Source organism: Sphaerodactylus townsendi, linkage group LG03 (assembly GCF_021028975.2).
Source record: "Sphaerodactylus townsendi isolate TG3544 linkage group LG03, MPM_Stown_v2.3, whole genome shotgun sequence".
Lineage (NCBI taxonomy): Eukaryota > Metazoa > Chordata > Lepidosauria > Squamata > Sphaerodactylidae > Sphaerodactylus > Sphaerodactylus townsendi.
This window is the reverse complement of record NC_059427.1, coordinates 80,466,510-80,488,167: the sequence shown is the minus strand read 5'-3', so window position 1 is coordinate 80,488,167 and position 21,658 is coordinate 80,466,510. Positions and strand designations below refer to the sequence as shown.

Sequence of the window (21,658 nt, the reverse complement as noted above, 5' to 3'; positions counted from 1 at the left end):
GGATTGCCCTACACAGAACTAAAGGCATTAGAGATTATTACTGGGGACATACAGGGACCACCAGAGAACATCGTTCACCATGGATCAGATACCAAGTCATCATGTTTGGATACAGCAGTGATGATTTCTCCCCTGCACCTTTCTTTAAGACAAATTCTTCTCATCATTCAGACATAGATGGGTTCCGATTAACAATTAAAGGTGTCTTGAGAGACAATGATATCATTTGTTTCTTCATGAAATAGAACTGAAACTTTGACAAGAATTCTGGTACTGCACAGGTAGCAGCAATGACATCTGTATCACCCTGAACAGGAAATGAGCCACAAAATCAATAGCATCCTGCCAACTCTATATGGTGTTGCACCAAAGTCAGCATATATAGCTATCCGGGTTTAATCTGCTACTGCAAGTACATGGGATCCATTTAGCTTGATGGCTCTCAAGTCATGCGTAAGTTATACATTTTCTTAGACAGAAATTAAATATTCATTGGTTTTCTTCCAACATTCACTTTGTCCTGATTATCACAAGCCTGTGTTTTTGCAATATTCCAGATATTTTCTGTGCAGACTGTACTACATACCATTTCTTCCACTGCCCACTGTATAAAATGTGTATGGATTAGAACAAGTACACATTTTACAACCACTCTGCTCTAATTCAAATGAAACATTTCTAACACCATCAGTAATACTTGCTGTGTACCTCGACCAGAATTTCAGTGGTCTGGGGCCACAAGAGCTCTTTTTAAAAAATTACTTTTGCCTCACAATCAGCATGGGAGCCCTATATTACCAGTTTCTCAAAGGGGTTTCAAAACAACCCTTTATTTCCAGACATTTTTATTTGATTAAACCTTGACCTTCCAAGTCAGGCACAACAATTCCTATGGACAACCAATTTTGGTTTTGGCAGGAATTGGATGTTAGGTGTTGCTGATGTTGATGTTCTTTCAGTTTTGAGGCGAGTGTTCATTTGTGAGCAGCTCCCACAAAGATAAAAACATAAATGCCCACCATGTAAGTGGGTCCAACTGCATAGATCTTCCCACAGAATCAGCCCACACAACCTGTCTCAGTATCTGTGGCGTGTGGGAAAGCCTTATGCAAATAACCTCACCTACATAGTGAAGTAACTTAAATGTTCTTCCACCTATGAGGAAACTGCTCACAGATAATGGTCTAGCTTCTGCTAAGATAAACCTCTTAGGAAGTTTCACACCTCTGACAATAGAAGATAGCAGAACTTAATAAGAGTCATCAAGTTTAATTGCACATGCTTTCCCAGACACATTTTTTTTCCTGTGGCTTCTATAACCACACCTATAAGAATATTAAACCAACAGTAATTGTGATACCAGCCTACCTCATGTGGCATGAGGTAGTTAATTCTCCCTGGGAGGAAGGGGGGAATCTCAGGCCACTAATAATTTGCATACATTGCTTATATGCAGGTCTAGCATTATCTCGTGACTAGAATTAAGGCTGAAAAAACCTCCCCTCTTTAAGCAACTCTTTTTACCCTCCTCAAGTGTCAAAATAGTGAAGTGAACAGAGCCTGCAGGACCTCTGGATCCTTTCTCCTGCCAGAGTCTCACAGCTCCAGGTCTAGTTTTGAACTAGAATAAAAGGATGGAGGCGTCTTGTTTTCATCCTCTTCCACCACCCCCAACTCCCAGCAGTCCTTTCTGCTTTTCAAAGTGCTATGTAGCAATAAGTGGTGCCTCAGTGGAAACGGGGAAGGTGTGGGAAGGATCACCACTAAGCATTCTGTACAGCAACTCTTCCTTTTCTCGGTGGGCTTGTTCTCTCAGCTGTGACTCCTTCTCCAAGGCCTGACGGATAGTGATGAGCTCATCAGAAAGCTGCCTGCAAAGCAAGAGTACACAGCTTTGGAGAATTTTATTTGTCATAGAGTAGGTGGCAAAACAGCAACAAAAGCCCATTTCCATTATATTAATTTCCTCATCTTTTAAATGAAAATGTATTGGTCTTGAAAACAGGCAGTAGGAAAACATTAATTAATGTTTAGAAAAAGGTTTGTTTCCCCCAAGTCTTTAACAGAGGCAATCTGGAAGAGGAATTGCAAAAGGACATGAATGCTCTGACACGAGTTGACAGCGTAGGCGCAACTGAGCATACACAGAGTGCGGCAATAACCACTGGAGCCAGGGAGTTCACTCAAAGAAAGGATGTATTGGCATTGATAAAATATATACAGTTTAAACGGACAGAGCCTTCGGCTTAGGTCCTGTCCCCAGCAAGGAACATGCTTAACTGAGTTAGCTTACTTATATACACTATAATACATTAATTAGCCTATGGCTAGTACAGTCAAAGGTCACATGACTCTTATATATAGCTGATGCAATCATGCTTAGTCATTCCCTTTGGCTGACTGCTAACAGGTGACTGTAGTTAGTCCTTCAGCAGTCCATTAAGGCAATCAAGGGTTTTGCCATGCAGCTGTTATACCTTCAGCTCCTGACATGCTCATTCAGAGTCAGGACAATTCTAACCCAGGAAGTAGGGTCTTGACTCTGAACTGGCTATGCCACATTCTCATCTAATCAATCTGATGGTTTAGGTAGGTTCATGTGTTCTCTGTACTCACTACATGATTCCTAGTTGGCTGGGAATCATTATTCTCAGACAGACGACCATTTTTGTTGCTTTTATAATAACAATTAGAGCAAATATAGCATGCACTGTGTGTACTGGCATGTACAAACAATAAATTACAATGCATCTATGCGTAAAAGCAAATTACAAACATGCATAGTGAATATACAAACAGCAATAATTCATTGTGCATATAGAAACAATGACTTACAAAGTTACATGGATCTATGGAACTTTGTGTGTCACTAGTACTATATGCACAATGAATGATTCTTGTTTGTATTTATTGCTTGTACATGCCAGTACACAGAATTCATTTATTGGCTCTGGTTGTTGTAATTTGTACTGTGTACCTTTTTGTATAATGGCTTTTGTAATGGCACCAAAGCCACAACTGATCATGGAATGAATAGAGAGCAAAAAAGATGTGTGGGTACAATATCATCCCACTGCATAATTCTGCCCAAAAATCACAACAGGTAAGTATTAATGAACTCCTACATTGTAAAGCCCAATATCGCTTAGGGCCTGCTATCTGATGTACTGCCTCTTCCTATATGAACCTACCTGTACACTTTGGTCATCTTTGAAGGCCTTGCTTTGGGTGCTCCTCCCATCTGAAGCTCTAGAGGTGGCAACTCAAGAAAAAGTCTTCTTGGCTGTGGTGACAACCAAATTTTGAAACTTCCTCCCTAGGGAGATTTGTCTGTCTACGTCAGGGGTCTGCAACCTGTAGCTCTCCAGATGTTCATGGACTACAAATCCCATCAGCCCCTGCCAGCATGGCCAATTGGAGAGCCGCAGGTTGCAGACCCCTGGTCTACCTCTACAGTTGTCTTCCCCAGTTTTCTTTGGCGTGCTCTCAATAACATTTTGTTGATCCTCCTCCCTAGCTGTGTTGTGTTTGTATGACTACATGTTTTTAACTGAATTGTTTAAATATTTGTATACACACCTTATTTTAAATGCCTTGGGAACCCTACATGGGTGAAAGACAGCATAGAAATGCTTTAAATTAAACAGTTTTCACATTTTAAATTAACATTTAAAAAATTCTTTTCTCACCAACATTTTTGCACAAAACTTTGAATCATTCATTTACCTCTTTTGTCTAACCTATTAATTTGAGACTATTCTTTAAAAGCGGTTTTTAGCTCAGTTTCAGACTCCACAGGAAAACTATATTTATATGAAGAAAATAATTACTCTACTTCTTTACACATTCTTATGAAATCCAAAACAACTCTTGGATAACTAATAGTACAATCATGCACACTTACTCCACTGATTTCAATTTACCCAAGGCTTTCTCAAGGAGTGCGGTACTCATATATACATTTCCCCAGCTTGTCCCAAAATCCCCTTCAGAAATACAAAGTATATTTTAGTGGGAGATACTTCATGTTTTACCTTGCCACTGCCAAGTGGTTCTGCATCCGTACCTGGAGATCTTCATTCTCCTGCTGAAGAGTTTTAACTTTCTCTTCGAGCAACAAGTTTCTCTCAATCTATCAGAGGAAAGAAGAGCAATCAAGCACACATCAGATGTGACCGGGATATGGTGCATAGAACAGCATCCTGAAACATCTAGATCAGATAGTAGAAAGAAGATAGCCACAAAACTTTAGAAAAACGTTTGTATAAGGATACCCACTCCCAAATTTTGGAAACATACACAAGAGCAGAGGTAAGCAGAAAGTCACTTGGGAATGAACACTCTCCAAGAATGTAAAGTAGCTCTCTGCCCCTCCTCCAATGCTGCTATAATTATTTTCTTATCCTTCCCCTTAAAGTTACCACAGTAGCTTCTCGCTTTCAGGAGGAAGCACATGAATGTGCACATGTGTGCACACTGTGAGAAAACAATGGCAGAAGCATCCTTTCCCATCCAACTCTCTGAATGTTCCATTGCTCTGAACGGGAAAAGAACATGCTATTGAATATTTCCTGCTGTCTCAAAGCTCTCTTCCAGTGAATACACAGAGGTAATTGTGTATTTTTCCCTTGAAGGGAAAGTTACAGTTTGAGGTGGTGCTTTGCTTTGCTTTGGGGAAACAACAAAGCTTTCCCACTGAGCACCACAGACCTGCTCTGAACAAGTGTAATTTTTGTACAACCTACCATCTTGTGACTGACTTTACCCACCCAGCCTCCATATCGTGACTAAGGCAGATGTCTATCCCAGCACTAGAGACTGGTTGACTGTGGAGATATTTCAGGGGGAGGCCTCCACTGATCCCAACACTTCTCCTTGGCACTGCTGTGGCTATATAGTCTCTGAACATGTCCCCTTCTGCAGGCTCAGGTATGTCTGGAAGAGTACCAAAACACGGTTAGGTTTCTGAAGATCAAGGAGGTTTCCTTGTCCACTCTACAAGCTGTTGAGTAGCAAAGGTCCAGTTTGGTCCACTGGGCCCATACTTATGTACAGTACTTGGGTTAAACACTTGTGCTTCCTGCCCTTACCTTGGTTGCTGCCACTTTTCTTCTTACAAAATAAACACTCCCATATTCAAAATTGTCTGTACCTTTTATGCTTATCTTAGGAATCCTATCTCATATCATTTGGATTAATTACCTTCATATACCTTGCAGTTGACTGGCAGCCCTAATGCATTGAAGGCCAGACGCACTGTACTCCGCATAGGATTGAGTTCATTGCACTGCCTTCTGATAGAAATAATGTAATCCGAATAATATAATCCATATATCTAATTTGAATTCAGTATCTTCCTCCTTTTAACTCATTAATATAGGGTGGATTTATTATGCCTTAAGATGCACATTAAAAGACTGATTAAATAAATGTTAGTCGAAAAATCATCAAAATTTAATCTAAATTGAATAAGTACATACATTTATATATTAAGAAAAGCAATTATGTTGATCAAGATAACATTTATCAATATTATCTTAAAGTTAATAAAAACCTCAAGCCAGGAAGGGAGGTATCTTAAAAATCTTGGGCCTGGACCTCATCAGAATGACAGTGAAGTCAGGAAAACACCCGTCCCTGACTGCATAACCACAGTGCACCAGAAGATGGCATGTGCCATTTTAGAAGAAATATTCCCTCTTGTGTGAAAAAGGAGACTGCCTGTTTAAGATGGCACCAGTTTTTAAAAGCTTACTTTTAAAAAGCTAACACAATGCAAAAAATCTGCCACCCTAATTCACTTGGGGTGTATTTTTAAGCTGGTCAACTAAAACTCTGTGATCAAAATTGTTAACAGAAAAAAAAATCCAGCATTTCTTCTTCATCCATTTTTTAAAACCAATTTAAAAGAGGAAAAGGCTGTCTCATCAATGTCTTTCAAATACTTGTCTCACTATTTTACCCCTATGCCCCTTCCTGCATATTAAGGCTTTCGGAGGCAAGGCTGTGTACAGCTCTCAATTGTACCAGGCATAATTGAAGAGAAATGGGGGGCCACCTGCCTAATTCTCCATAAGAGTGTGTATTTATTTATTACAAGATTTTTATACTGCCCTTCCCTTATTCAGGCTCAAGGTGGTTTCCAACCTCAATAAAATAATACAAAATAAAACAATACATAATAAATACGCTACAGACAATAAAAACTTACAATTAAACATTCTGGCTTAAAAACTGCACAGAGGTTAATTCAGCAGTTTGGCCCCATCTGTGCTCATGAGCCCCTCTTCTTGATAACCTCTGCAATTTAATTTGGATGGGGCTCATGCAGAGGGACTCCAAAAGAAAAATAAGGTATGGGTAAGCAAGGAGGGAAAAATACACATGGGGCAAATATTAATTGGTGAGGGGAAAGGAGAGGAGGTAAAAAAGAAGAAGAAAAGAAACAAAGGGTAAAAGGGGAGGAAGGAAGGGAAGCGGGGGACTTAGTGATGGTATAACGGAAGCTGCCTCAACTGTACACAGAACATCTTAAATTATTATTATTTATTATTATTATTTGTATTATTATTTTTGAATTATTAATTTTAAAATTATTAATTTTAAAATTAATTTTTGAACTATAAATTTTTGAATTATTAATTTTTGTATACCGCCCAACCCCAGAAGGGCTCTGAGCGGTGTACAAAAAAGGCAAAAAGGCAAACAACAATATACAACAAAACATAAATATAAATAACACATTAAAATTATTTAAACCAGCAGCAGTATCTCCCACATTTATTGGCGGCGCCTGATCCCGCGCTCGGGAGGGGATTGACAGAATGCCGAAGATGGTTGATATATGGGGCACCAAGTGAGGACAGGCAATCCGCGGCCAGCCTCCCCAAAGGCCTGGTGGAACAACTCAGTTTTACAGGCCCTGTGGAATTCACCAAGGTCCCGCAGGGCCCGAACAATTGGAAGGAGAATGTTCTACCAGCCAGGGCATAAAAGCTCTGGCTCCTTGCTCAAGGGGGCTGTTGATGATATTCAACAGGTGGGGTCGCAACTCCTCCTGGCAAGCTCTAATTAGCCAGGAGGGGCACGGATCCAGAGGACAGGTAGTAGGTCTAACAGCAGCCAGGACCCTGTTAACATCAGCCTCAGCGAGCAGGGAAAACTGGTCCAAAAAAGGACCCGAAGAACTGGCATGGTGCAGGAACACTCCAGTTTGCTAATTAGCAGCAAATGGTGGCAGGAAAGGGTCCTGTGAAAGTATATGACATGGCAAGCTTTATCACAAAAAAGCTCATAATATGACTCAGCCAAAATAATTAGGTTTGTTGTTGAGTCCATAGGTGCAAGTGAGGTAAGCAATCAAATAACATGAAACAATTGTGCTGGGCGGGAACTAGCGGAAGCGAGAGAGAAGTACTCCCTCTTCGCCCTCATCTCATAGGCTTTCATAAATGTCCTATAAGATGTTCATGCAACTTCATCACGAGACTTCCTCCACACTTGCTCTAGACGTCTGAGCTCCTGTTTCATACGGCGTAGCTCTTCAGTATAGTGTGGGGCCACCTGACAGCAGGGGCACAGAGGACATTGGGGAGCAATCACCTTGATGGCATTGGACAGCCTGGAATTCCAGTCCTCCACCTGCTCATCAAGTGTTCCTGGAGGTTCAGGATCCATAGGCTGGCATTCAGGAATCCCATGGGATGTCAGCCAGTCTTTGCTAGGGTGGACACGATCAAGCCAGTTACTTCAGACTTCAGGTTCAAGTGACTTGAGTCCCTCACTCAGAACAGCTTCAGAGGCATAATGGAATCAGTTGGATGGCAACTCTATCAGTAGAAGGATGAACCTACATTGGGAAAGAATTTACTTGTGTTGTAGGTGGGGATGCAGGAGAATATGGGTTCAAGCTTTCATCTCTCCCAGAGGCTTCACCACATGTATGAGACTTTGGTCCATAAGAACATAAGAGCTTGAGCCTGCTGGATCGAGACCAGAGTCCATCCAATGAGAATCCAGCACTCTGCTACTCGCAGTGGCCCTGGAGGTGCCCCGGGAGCTTCCCACATGGCAAGGATGTGAAAGCAATGGCCTTCTGCTGCTGCTGCTCCCAAGCACCTGGAATCACCATCAGGCATTTGAATACAGAGAACAAAGGAGGATCAAGATTGGGCAAGCCATAGATCGAAACTTCTCACTTAAATCTGTCCAAACCCTTTTTAAAGCTATCCAGGATTAGTTGCCAGCTCACCACCACTCCTGTGGCAGCATATTCAAACCTGATCTCACGTTAAGTGGGAAGAAGTGTTTCTTTTATGCTTCAGTCCTAGGATTCTTCCCCCTGGCAACATTTTCAGAGTATGCATACCCTGGTTCTAGTATTGTGAGAAAGAAGAAAAATTTCTCTCTGTCAACATTTTCTACCCCATGTGCAATTTTGCCAGAACTTCAATCACATCCCCCATCATAATCGTCCTCTCCAAACTAAAAAGTCCCAAACGCTGCAGCCTCTCCTCATAAGGAAGGTGCTCCAATCCCTCAATCATCCTTGTTGCCCTTCTCTGCACTTTTTCTATCTCTTCAATATCCTTTTTTTTGAAGAATGTGTGAACAGGAACTGAGGTACATGGTCTCATGCATGGGGTAAATGACTATTCAGTACAACAACTTTGAGAGGAAAAGCTTGGAACTTGGTTCAGGAAAAATGGTTGTCAAAACTACATGGTACCCAGACAAAAGTTAGCAGAGATTCTATCTGGGAGGACACTCAGGTATAGATAGCTATCATTCTCTACTAATTCTTGGGAAAAACTGCTTGGAATACTTGACAACAAACCCACCACCTATTTCTAGGGCTCATGTGGTTTTTTGTCCCAGGATTGTGATGGATGATTCAGTTAACTAGCTCAATGACAGAATGTAGGACTCTCTGTGAAACAGCTGTTTCCCAAGAACTTGTTTAGAACTCCCCATAAAACCCTGGATTTTTAAAAAATGGAGGAAAATTTTCAACAAAAGATTGGATGATATATACCCTATAAGTGGCGTACCAGGCCTAAATGACACCTGGGGGCATGACCGACTCTTCACCCCCCCCCCCCATGCCTGGCTCCCCGCACCCCATGAACAGGAGCCAGCAGGGCGGGTGGGGGAGGGCAGGGCTCAGGGGCAGCTTGGATGGGCGCCACTGCAGTGCTGTCTGGGCCACTGAGCCCTGCCCCTGGGCTCCCTGCAGGCTGGCTCCTGGCCTCCCCGGCCAGGGGAGGGCTGAGGCTGCCTTGGGAAGCTTATGCTTTCAACTCATCAAGCATGGCGCCCTGGCAACTGAGAAAGGAGCCACCTAGAGCTGAACAGCCAGGTTGCTACCTCCAGGAGAAGACCAAAACCTGGGGATCCAGCCAGTGCCCAGCGCCACCATGTGACAAAATGGCATGAGCCCAGGGACATTGGTTACTCCATGTCCCCATAGGCGGTATGCCCTTGCCTATAGCCATTCAAATGTCTTTTTGCACACACAAAATTTACAAACATCCATCCAACATATGCAGCATGTCTTATGAACACTAATTACATTTAAGGAGGTGGAAATGGTTTTACTAGAAACTTAGATCAAATAGAATCACTTACAGAAGTTCTGATGAATGTACCACCACCAAAAAGTATTGTATCTGAGATAATGTGACAGTACAGAAAGATTCTCTCTGTGGTGTTCAGTATGTCAGGACTATTTTCACACACCCAACCATAGTTTAGAAATGCATTCACTGAGCAATTGCTAATGTTTGGGGACCCAGTGGTGAATGAGTAGCTGGAACCAGTCAGACAACCAAGACAACACTGTGTGTGGGTCTAATAGATTACAATTTTTATTGGCACAGGTGATGGATCCCAAGACATCAAGAAACTTGCTTGCGTCCCAATTTGTAACCCCCGTCCCTCAGTCTGCTTGAGAGGGAGATGGCAAAATGCTAACAGGGGACAGAGAAAAGGCAGAACTACTCAACAACTTCTTTGCCTTGGTCTTCTGCCAAAAGGAAAACAATGCTTAACCAGGGGAAAATGGTACAAAAAATACAGTAGGGGAAATTCAGCACAGAATAAATAAAGAGCTAGTACAGGAATACCTGGCTACGTTAAATGAATTTAAATCTCCAGGGCCTGATGAACTACATTTCAGAGAATTAAGAGAACTGGTAAAAGTAATTTCAGAACCACTTAAATAATCTCTGAGAACTCCTGGAGAACAGGGAAATCCCAGTGGACTGGAGGAGGGCTAATGTTGTCACGCTCTTAAAAAAAAAAAGGGGGGGGGTCCCAAATAATTAGGCCCAGTCAGCCTCACATCAATACCAGGAAAGATTCTAGTGCAGATAATTAAACAGACAATCTGTAAGCACTTAACAATGAAATACTGTGATCACTAAAGGTCAGCATAGCTTTCTCAAAAACGTCATGTCAGACTAATCTTATCTCTCTTTTTTTGATAGAGTGATAAGATTGGAAGAAGAAGGGAATATGAGATGTAGCATACAACAAATTGATTTTAGTAATGGGCTTTGCCCCATTACTATTACCCTGAAAGTGAAGCTAGGAAGATGTGGACTAGTTCATGCAACTATTTTTTTGTCATGGGTTGACTGGTGTGCAAAGAGTACTCATCAATAAATCATATGAGAATTTTGTACCCTTGCAAACACCTTTCACTGCACTTTCTAAAATTGCATGTTCTCTTTCAAAAGATTCTTCTTTACAGGAACCTATCATCCTTTCATCTATTTTAGTGTTATTCCCATATTTTCTCTTTTTGGCCTCTTCATAGTTTATTTGTTTATTTGAGTTTAACAGCCCACAAGCCATACACCCATTTTTAAAAAACTTTGACAGAAAACGGCAAAACAGAATTTTACCACATCTACGACACAGTTTTGATTAAGAAGGAGCCTTAATTTTGCAACATCAAGAAAAGGGGCAAATTTAACTATCTATGTGGTCAGAAACTTTTTCCTTTCTTCATATTTAGGACAGTCAAAAAAACACATGCACAGATGAGTTGAGCACATTAATTTGACAGTCACAGAATCTTTGGCCCCTTCCGCACACGCAGAATAATGCGTTTTCAAACCACTTTCACAACTGTTTGCAAGTGGATTTTGCTATTCCGCACAGCTTCAAAGAGCATTGAAAGCAGTTTGAAAGTGCTCTATTCTGCATGTGTGGAAGGAGCCTTTGATTTGAAAGCATTTGTGAATAACGGCCCTTCATCTGGGTTGTTGGGAGTTAATTTCAGCATGCAATCATATATGCTCATCTCAATTTAGGGACTATTAATATATAGATATACAAAGGTAAAACAGCATTAGCAGCAAGTTTAGTACCTAAATTTAATGGAGCACACTTCCTCATGGCATTTTTTTGGGTATCATTCCAGTCATATTTAATCAGTTTTTGAGTACATGATGTAAGTCTTTGCTTTTGACTTCTTCAGTTAATGCAGGGATCCCCCAACATGGTGCCCACGGGGGGCATGGTGACGACACCTTTCCAGGAGACCTACAAATGTTTTCATAAAATGGGAGGATCAGGTGGCGCTTTCGTCTAGCAAGGGTTTTGACTGGCTGGGGAGATTTTTAAAAATGTTGCTTTGACAGCAGCTACTATCACAGCACAAAGAGCATCACAGTGTGGCTGCATCCACCATACAGTGTTAGAATTTCAAGGCTGCTCACAAGCTCAGGAAGGCTGGGGACCAATGAGTTAATATATGTCCATGTTGATCTTTCAGCATGGCTAATGTGCTTTAAATATCTCCTTGTTTTATTAGATCTTGTAGAACAGATCTCTTGTCCTTCCTTTTTTTGTTTTATTTCTTTACAATGCATATTGTAATAGTTCTCTTTGTCTCTATGTACAAGTTGGTGGATTTCTATGCGCAAGCTGATAGACTTCTATTTCTATCACCTTTTACTTTTGCTTCTCATTTCTATTTAGCAATTTTAAGAGTTTCATCAATCATCCACTGAGCCTTTTCATTTCTTTTGGCCAAGCCATAACGACTGTACATTCTTCCTTGATATTATCTCTGGTTTTAACCCACAGTTTTTCAGGCTCACGTTCTCTTGAATTTAGGAATGCAAATCTGTTCTCTTCATGATCTTCAAGCTCTTCAGGAATGTTGTTTGGATTGTATGGATGATTTGGTGTTTGTCTTCAGCTTTATTCTGAATTTCAATATTAACAGTTCATGGTCTATTCCACAATTGGCTCCTGATCTTGTTTTGGCAGAGGGAATAGAGCTTCTTCAACTTCAGCTTTTGATGATGTGACCTATTTGGCTTCTGTATTGGCAGTCTGGTGATGTTCATGCATACAATTGTCTATTTGGTTGCCTGAAACATGTTTTCCCAATGAACAACTTATTTTTTTCACAAAATTCCATGACTTGCTCTCCTGTTTCATTTTGTGTTCCTAGCCCAATTTTTCTGACAGCATTTGATTCTGCTTTGTTTCCCACTTTGTTTCCCACTTTGTTTGCATTCCAGTCACCTATGGCTACCAGTATAACTTGTTTAGGTGTGTGATCACTTGCATAAATGCTTTCAATTTCTTTCTCATCAGCATCTCTAGCTGAGGCATGAACTTGAATGATAGCTATGTTGATAGGCTTTCCATGATTGATTTTATTCAGTAAGACTTTGTATTACAGCCCCTAATTGCTTGTCACATTTTGCTTCACTATTAGCAACTCAATTTCATCTGTGTTTGCCATTTCCCAAGAAAAACACTTCATACTTTTCTGACTGAAAATGTCCTAGTTCACTCACTTCCAGAACTGCAATGTTTAAATGTGCTTTGGTTCTGGTGGGTTTTTCCAGGCTATGTGGCCTTGGTCTGGTGGATTTTGTTCCTAACATTTCGCCTGCATCTGTGGCTGGCATCTTCAGAGGTGTATCACAGAGAAAAGTCTGTTTCACACTGTGTCTAAGTGAGAAGGGAAAGTTTAGTGTGGTATATTGTCCGTGTCCCAGGGTGGGGAACCGATCATTAAGTGTTTGGGTGGAACTTGCTATGCAAAGGTATGGTTGAGTGCATTGTATTGCGGGTGGGGTTTTATAATTGTATTGTGGGTGGATGCTGTTAAGGTGGTTCAGAAAATTCAGTAGTTCCTCCTCACCATGGCTCCGATTTGTGGATGACACTTTTACAATCTGGAGTCATAGTGAGGAGGAACTGCTGAATTTTCTGAACCACCTTAACAGCATCCACCCAAACATACAATTTACCATGGAAACTGAAAAAGAAGGGAAACTGCCTTTTTTAGATGTCTTGGTCTTTTGCAGACCCAACTACCAATTGGGCCACACAGTATACAGAAAACCGACGTACACAGACCGGTATCTACATAAAAACTCCAATCATCATCCACAACAGAAAAGGGGCATAATCAAAACGTTGACAGATCATGCAAAACGAATTTGTGAACCTCATCTCCTCCCAGATGAAATCACCCATCTGGACTTGGCTCTGCAGGCTAATGGCTACTCCACAACAGAAATCAGAAGAGCTTCAAGACCAAGAGAAACCCAGAGGACTGAGGAGAAACAACCTATCACAGGAAAAATATTTCTACCATACCTCAAGGGAATCACAGGTCAAATAGGGAAACTGATGAAAAAGCATTACCTACAAACCATCTTCAAACCCACCAGCAAATGCTATGCTCAGCAAAGGACAAGAGAGACCCCCTCACTTCTGCAGGAGTATATCGCATACCCTGTAGCTGTGGAAAGGTCTACATAGGAACCACAAAACGCAGCATATCTAGACCCATTATTAAGGAACCACGAAGACACTGCCAATCGAAGCTTAACCATCCTGAAAAATCTGCAGTTGCAGAACATGTGTTCAACAAAACTGAACATAATATTTTATTTGAGAACACTGAAATTCTGGACAAGTCAGAAGCTTGCTATGTCAGACTGCACAGAGAGGCCATTGAAATTCACAAACACCAGGACAACTTTAATAAGAAAGAAGAGATGTTAAAAATAAACAAAGCGTGGCTCCCAGTATTTAAAAAATGGACTGATAACCCCACCCGCAATACAATGCATTCAACCACACCTTTGCATAGCAAGTTCTACCCAAACACTTAATGATCGGTTCCCCACCCTGGGACATGGACAATATACCACACTAAACTTTCCCTTCTCACTTAGACACAGTGTGAAACAGATTTTTCTCTGTGATACACCTCTGAAGATGCCAGCCACAGATGCAGGCGAAACGTTAGGAACAAAACCCACCAGACCACGGCCACACAGCCCGGAAAACCCACCAGAACCAGTTGAATCTGGCCGTGAAAGCCTTTGACAATACATTTAAATGTGCAATTTCTCATTTTACAATCTCAGGATTATCTTGATACATACTTCTCACGTTCCACATTCCTATTATATGTTCTAAGAGCTTATGACTTTCACATCAGCAAGTGAACTTCCTTTTGGCTTTAAACCAGTTGCTTTATTAAGAATATTTTCCATTTCTTGTGCCCTTCCCAGTCTGGTGTCTCAGCTGGGATCATTCCACCTTGAACGACTCCGCTGGGTCTAAACTCATGATATTACTCTCAGCTTTGCTGACATACACAAATCTCCTAAACATGTTACAGTGTGCATTCAGGTGGAAGGATACACCAAAAAGAACCACACAGATACTTGGCCTAAAATTAATGGATTTTAATTTAAATAAATGTGAACACTGAATGTCCACAAAACTGAGTATGTGCTTTCACTTCTAACGGCTTACAACCCCTTAGTAGACACCATTGTGTTCATGGTTAGACAGTACCAAATGTCTACATAAAATAGGAGTATTTATTTTATTTATTTATCGTTCCACTTTTATACCGCCCTCCCTCGGAGGGCTCAGGGCGGTTTACAACAATAGCAATAAACAAGTGGATACGTAAAACATATACAAAATTAAAAGCAGCGCTCAATTTCTATACCAATTAAATACAGATGGCATCCAACTATTAAAAACTCCTCCAAGAGGGAATAGCGGCCTTAGTTGTTTCCAGGCACGAATATATAAGCACTACCATCTTCCACTTTTAATGTTCAGCAAACACAGTATTTTGGATCCAGCATCTTTCTCTCTGTCCAGATTCTCCACATAAGGGACAGTGAGTCTCTATCAACACAGATATTCAGAAAAGCATCACAACAGAGTATGGCCAGTTTGGTTTATGGTACCTGAATATGCTTCTTAAAGTCTCGGCTCAGGATTGACTCCTCTACCCGTTTCATTTTCTCTTGGAAGGATTCAACCTGGGAACTCAATCTGTCAATCACCTCCTATGGCATAAACAGGAAGAAGAGTAAATTAATGACTCTGCAGGAAGAAATAATAATTCAGGAAAAAATGTGTTCTGAAACATGTGTGATACCACATAAACTAATAGCACAAGTAAAAAATTCCAACCAATTGCACAGTGACTATAAAGGTATGTACAGCAGTGTGCAAGTTTGAGTTTGTAACCAATAGCAGATCAGTCTTGCAACAAGCCTGCAAAACCAACAGCAAACATCAGAGAATCAAAACTAGCAACAATCAAGAGGGTCAGATCAGTCTGTATTTGGAACTGGCAAGTGCCTAATTTTCATAAAAGCTGGTTTAAAAACAGCATTTCTAGGATTATTTAAGCAAATGCTAATTCTTCATGCGTATCTGTTCCACTCTTAGCTGAAATTTGAAGGCCGCATTAAAATGCTTTTTGCTATTTCTACTAAAAAGCTTTCAAGTGTGGTACAGAGGTCAAAAGACTAGGGCTAGGGACACTCGGGTTTAAATTCCCATTCAAGACCCCCGGGCAGCCTTCAGCCCTAACATAATCTCATTCTAACCTTCATAGAGTTCTTGTAAGGATAAAACAGAAGAGGAAAATACTATGTACCCTCAGCTCCTTGGAAGAAGGCTGGGATGAAAAGATAACAGGTAGACAACAAATAACTCTTATAATTCTAGGGAGCATTCTGGTTATATATCCAGTTACAAATGAAGTCAAACCAGATAGTAGTGGGAACATTCACATTATACAATAGGCTGGGAAATGGTGCTTGTGATATCACAGGGTTCACTAACAGGTATGGGTACTTAATATAGGGCACTTAGCCATTTCTGCAACTTCTGATGATAAAGGAAGTCCAGGGTGTTTTTTAAGTTTTTGAAATGAGGAAGTAAGATGTAAGGGTAACAACAGGGGAGGTTGAGGCCTTCATGCCGTGCTTGTAGGTCTTCAGGAGACATCTAGTTGACCAGTGCTACAACCAAGATCTTGGAAAAATAGACCTCTGATCTGATCCAGCAGATCTATTTATATGCTATCTTTCAACAGCTCCCTTGGGGTAGTTTACAATAAAATACAAAGCATCAGATAGCAAAATTCCAGTGATGCAACAGAAAAAGGCAGGTCTTCAAACCAATCTAAAATACTTTTAGGTAAGTAATTATTCTCTACTCCTATGGGAGAGAGTTCAAAAGTTGTGGAGCAACAGCAGAAAAAAACCCCTCGCCCCTGGTTTTCCATCAGCTGAGCTTCAGCTAGGGCTGACTTCAAGTCTGGGGTTGGTCAATATAGGTTGAGGTGATCTTTCAGCTAGCCTGGACCTAAGCTTTTTAGGACTTTAAAAGCTCACACCATATTCTTGCAGGAAGCAAGACATTTTGAAGGTGAGGGATATTTATACGCAATGGGATTGAGGGGTGGATTGAGGAGTATAGTCCCTGAATTCATGAAGCCCGGCTCTGCTTACTGCCTTAAGACCAGCTCCTTGGCTTCCAGTAGGGAAGAGTAGTACAAACAAATGAAGCAGGATCATCAAGAAATCTATCATATGGTGGTTGGTCAATGTGTTCTGAAAGGTTTTTGCTTGGAATCTCCTAGGATAAAGTAAGCAGCTGAGAGGAAGAAATTCTGTAAAGACTATTTGTTTTATTTGGGAACTCAAGAAATCAAGGCAGTGATGCAGAAGTCTAGTCAGGGGATTTCTGTCATTGTCTTTTTGAGCATTGGATGTGCAGCATTGAATCTGGAGCATCCAGAGTGGCACCTGTAAAGATGACTGGGATCTTTCAAAGGATTCCTTCAGGAGAAGTTTCTCTTGGTCATGTGCTTTCTGGAGTTCTGCAAAGGAAACACCAAATCAATGATCAGAAGAATTAGGAAGATAATTATTGCAATAGCCCAAGGAAGTGAGCATGTGAGCCTTCCCTGTTCTCTCACTTGGATGTGGAGAATCTAACAGCATGTGGGCCAACCACTAGGCAACGAGCTGAGTGGCCCCTAACCTAATCCGTGATACAATGGAAGTATTCTTGGGTGAATGGCTCATTAATGAACACACCCACAAACATCAAAAACCTCCAGAACAGAGAGGGACGTCTATTGCACCAACACCCCACTCACAGCTGCTGTGGAGAAAACAGAGCCTCTTCTAAAAAGGAGGGAAACTCTGTTTGTGGGGCTTGGATTTAGAAAAATGTACAGGCACTACCCTGTTCAGACAAGCAGCCACACGCTGGTACTTGGTAATGTGTAAAAACAGATTTTAACTTTATTTTACTGGTTTTGCTTCTCAGATGGCACAGAGAGGTTTCAAAAGCATACAGTTTCATATAATTAGATGTTTCTTTCACAGATGTTACAGGCAGTTTATATAACTGACTTGGTCACACTCAGGTGCCCACTGAGGGAACTCTTCCCCCTTTCTAGAGTCTTCAGCTATCTAACTTTTAGCACACCCACTGTTCCTCACTGACAGTCTGAGCCTAGAGGACCTGGGCTCCCTCGCCTTCCTCTTACTGTCCCTACTGGGCCACACTGCCCCTGGACTCAATTCCCAGACTGACTGGAACTGTGTGCTGACAGGCACTCTGTCTGACTACCGAGCTGTGTGTCTCTTCCTCAGCTCTCTCTGACAGCTTCAACAGCAGAAAAATCATCAGAAGAATCAGATTCTACTGACAGGCTTTTCCCTGTTTTTATATCCCTTAGCTCCCCCTACCTGTGGCTCCAGACAAACTGCGCCTCTGCCAGCCAATCAGGAGGTGTTTCCATATAAGGAGTGTGTTGTTTAGGCCAACTTTGCTGTACCTTAGCAAAACTATTAACCCTTTTCTGGGTGAATCAGTCACATCTGTAGTCTGTATTTGTGTGCTTGCACAACATGTTAGTACTGGTAATACCTTCCATTTACAGTTTATATAAAGACATTAAATACATTTTGACATCTTACTTCAAGTTGAGTAAGATGTTGAGCCTTAGTTGAGCCCTTCGGGGATAGGCGGCCTATAAGTTTAATAAAATAAATAAAATAAATGTACCTCCATTCATTCAGCAACCCTTACTCATCACCCACAACTGCTTCCAAGCCTTTTCAGCATGCTTTCTGTGCTACATGAAAATCTCTCTACAGCCACAAATATACGGCTACTGTGTTAGAAAGTGAAGCACTTTGTAGTGGCTGGAGTATAAAAAAAAGGAATCATGGCATGCCTATATCATCAGAATTACAATGACAGCCTGAAGGTCAGCAAAGCAGTACTTGGAAGTAAAGTCCAAGTCAATCTGATTCAGCAACCTTCTGATTCAGCAAGCCAATCTAATTCAGCAACTTTCATAAAATTCATCTAGTTTGGCCAGGTGCATGTCTTGATAGGAGACCTCCAGGGAACATTATGAACACTGCCATGGGGTCCAGAATGGATATGACAAGTGGGATACAAGTGTAAATAGTATCACTGATACTACGTAGAGAAATGTGTGTTCTGCTAAGCAACATCTCCTGACAAAGGCTTTGTGCCCTTGAATTCTGCCTACCATTCAGCTGTTTGAATCACATAGCTTCTGTTATGTATACTCTGTTCAGGGTAAAGCTCTAAGGGTGATCATGTGCTGCGGTGAAAGTTGCAGCACGCATGACCACAGTTCAAAATAGTGCATACGCTTGTAGTATTTAAAGATGCTAATTAAGTGTGACTTTCGTCAAAAACATTATGCCCTGCGCTGAGGAACACGGAAGTCTGATAAAATAGCATTTATATTGCTCTGGATGTCTATTAGAAAGAGTCATCTTTCTGTAATGTTGCTGTCTCAGGAAAGAAAATGGTGGGCGCAACTTGACAAAAAGGCAATTCTTGCTAATAGCCGATGGAGCAATATAAAAGCTATTTTATCAAACTTCTATGTTTCACAGTGCAGGGAATAATGTTTTTGATTAAAGCAGCGCTTAAATAACATCTTTAAACACTATAACAGAATCAGAAGAAAAGGGGACAGCAGGCACTAGGACCCGGGACCTGGCAGAGCATTCAACATAAGGAAGATCCAGGAAGATGTGGTGAATTAATTCACACAACTCCTTGGATCTTTATGTTGAACTGATATAAAAGGTGACACACTTAGGTTCCCCTATCCCAGTGCTCTTTAATGATTGCCATGTATATGGAGGCTTGGATGTGGAAAGAAGATGAAACGATCTATTGAGTAGGGTTTAATAGTAGATGGAAGTTAGCATGTAAAGTGTAGACAAATTTTAGACTCTCACCTTGTAGTCTCTCTTCCTGCTCTCTTTTCAGCAATTCACATTGCTCAGAGATTTGCTGTCTACATTCTAAATCTTTCTCCTTTTCCACCTAAAAACCCAAAGTGGGCAAACATATAAGTAGTGTTGGGATTCATAATGTTAGCAAAAAACAAACACTCTTCTCTCCCTCTATTGGTTTCCATCAACCCACTGATGTAAAAAATTTGATCTGATGTGTACTGCTGTCAGAACGTTACCATCACACGAATGCAGTATTGAATATGAGTACAAGGGGGGAAAATCCAAACAGAAGAATGCTGCTGACATCCAGGCAGATATGGAGAGAGCAAAACAATGATGCAAAGAAACTATGAAACTCCAACCTGGGTTTTAATATCTAGGCTAAGTCTTTCAGTCTCAGCTTGGTGAGCATTCTTCAGTGATTCTTTCTCCTTCTGGTGTTCTTGCTGGATTCTTGAAATCTCATTTCTTTGCTTCTCCAGAAGTTCTGCCTTCTCTTTCTCTGCTTCTTCATGCACATGGGCTGCATTGACTATATGTTGTTCAGGAGGAGGAGGGAAACAAGAAAGGCAATATTTTAAAGGTGCACAGATGACTTTCCTGATTGCTGATGTGCTCACGTGTTCATCCTTTAATTGGAGATGCCAAAGTTTGATACAGAAACCTTCCGCATGCAACGCCTCACCAGTTCCCAGGTCACATTGGACTGGATTCATAAAGAAAATGTTAATATTTAAAGATTGGAGGGACCTTTAGTAATACTGCTGAAGTGTGTGGATGTTGGCTAGACCTCCCTGTGTAACTGCCAGAGTCAGCTAAAGAAGGAGCTAAGATCATCAAGTATGAAATCTCCATTTCAAATCTTTGCTTAGGCATACTGGGCAATCTTAGACAAGTTACTGACTCTGCCAAGTCAGTAACATGATGCTAGTATTTATTTATCATAATAATTTCTTTCCACGAAAGGCACTTCAGGAAGCTTACAATTAAAAACATAAGCAATAACCAGATAATAAAAGCACAGTACTTAAAAAAAAACATAATCCTGGACAAAAAGTACATCTTGGCCTGCGTTATAGTCTTAATTGGCCTGCTTCACAGTTTTAATTCTATAGATGTTAAACAATATATTTAATATACAAGTTATGCATGTGAAATATTCTAACAAAATCAGTCTTGTGGCTCATGGTTTAGAGCCTTATATTGAACATCATTCCTGTCATGAAATTCCAGAGCCTCACTGTTTGGATTCAGAAGCATGCATCTTGTTTTTCATATACTGTCAAAGGCTTTCATGACTGGATTCAGCTGGTTGTTGTGGGTCTTTCAGGCTGTGGAGGGAAACACATCTCACCGTGACATGCCTCTGAAGATGCCAGCCGTAGATGTGGGCAAAACATTTGGAGCAGAAAGTACTAGAGCACGACCACACAGAAAACCCACAACAGTTAGCATTTTGTTTCTGTTTTTCTCTCGCATAAATTGAATCAGCAAGGTTTTCCTTTTCTGGCATTTTCAGTTGTTTGCACCTTGTAACTTTTTCTGTAAAATGAATATAAATGATGTGAAAACAGCATGCAAGTAGTGTAGAAAAAATGAATGGGCAACACCACGATAAAAAGGGCCTTATTAATACGACTCACAAAGACAACATGCAAAAGCAAAAAGGAACAAGGCAAAAATATTTGTACGTCTCCAATATAGATTATCTTTTTGCTAAACTAGGAATGGGAACACTCCCATTCCACTGCAACAGCAATGGAATGTTCAACTATCGGGCAGGAGCAAAGCTCTCCTCCAGCAGGGATGAAAGCAGTTCATTAGGCAAATGTATGGAAGTTTTATGCTGAGTGCTGAAAGCCACCTTCTTCTCCAAAAGACTGCTGCTTTCCCCTCGTTACTGAACTGAACTTGCAGTTTGTTAAATGGAGAACTTGCTTATTTAAGGAGAATTCCTTGGCTAAGTGAGCTGGCCCAGCTGCCAAAGCCTAAGACCACAGCCAGATTTTCGCCTTACTCAACAACTATATAATAAACCGCAAAAATGTTAC

The 21,658-nt window shown here is 41.0% G+C and overlaps 1 protein-coding gene across 1 annotated transcript in view; it reads right to left on the bottom strand.

Moving 5' to 3' along the window:
- Positions 1-1,253: 1,253 nt before the first annotated feature.
- CCDC69 (coiled-coil domain containing 69) overlaps positions 1,254-21,658 on the bottom strand; it is a 43,843-nt gene continuing 23,438 nt past the window's right edge. The window contains exons 3-8 of the mRNA XM_048487365.1: positions 19,970-20,139; positions 19,608-19,695; positions 17,112-17,185; positions 15,255-15,356; positions 4,035-4,132; positions 1,254-1,871 (exon numbers count right to left, since the gene is read on the bottom strand). Of these exons, the coding sequence (XP_048343322.1) occupies positions 1,706-1,871; positions 4,035-4,132; positions 15,255-15,356; positions 17,112-17,185; positions 19,608-19,695; positions 19,970-20,139 (698 nt within the window). The 3' untranslated portion in view covers positions 1,254-1,705. The remainder of the gene's footprint in view (positions 1,872-4,034; positions 4,133-15,254; positions 15,357-17,111; positions 17,186-19,607; positions 19,696-19,969; positions 20,140-21,658) is intronic.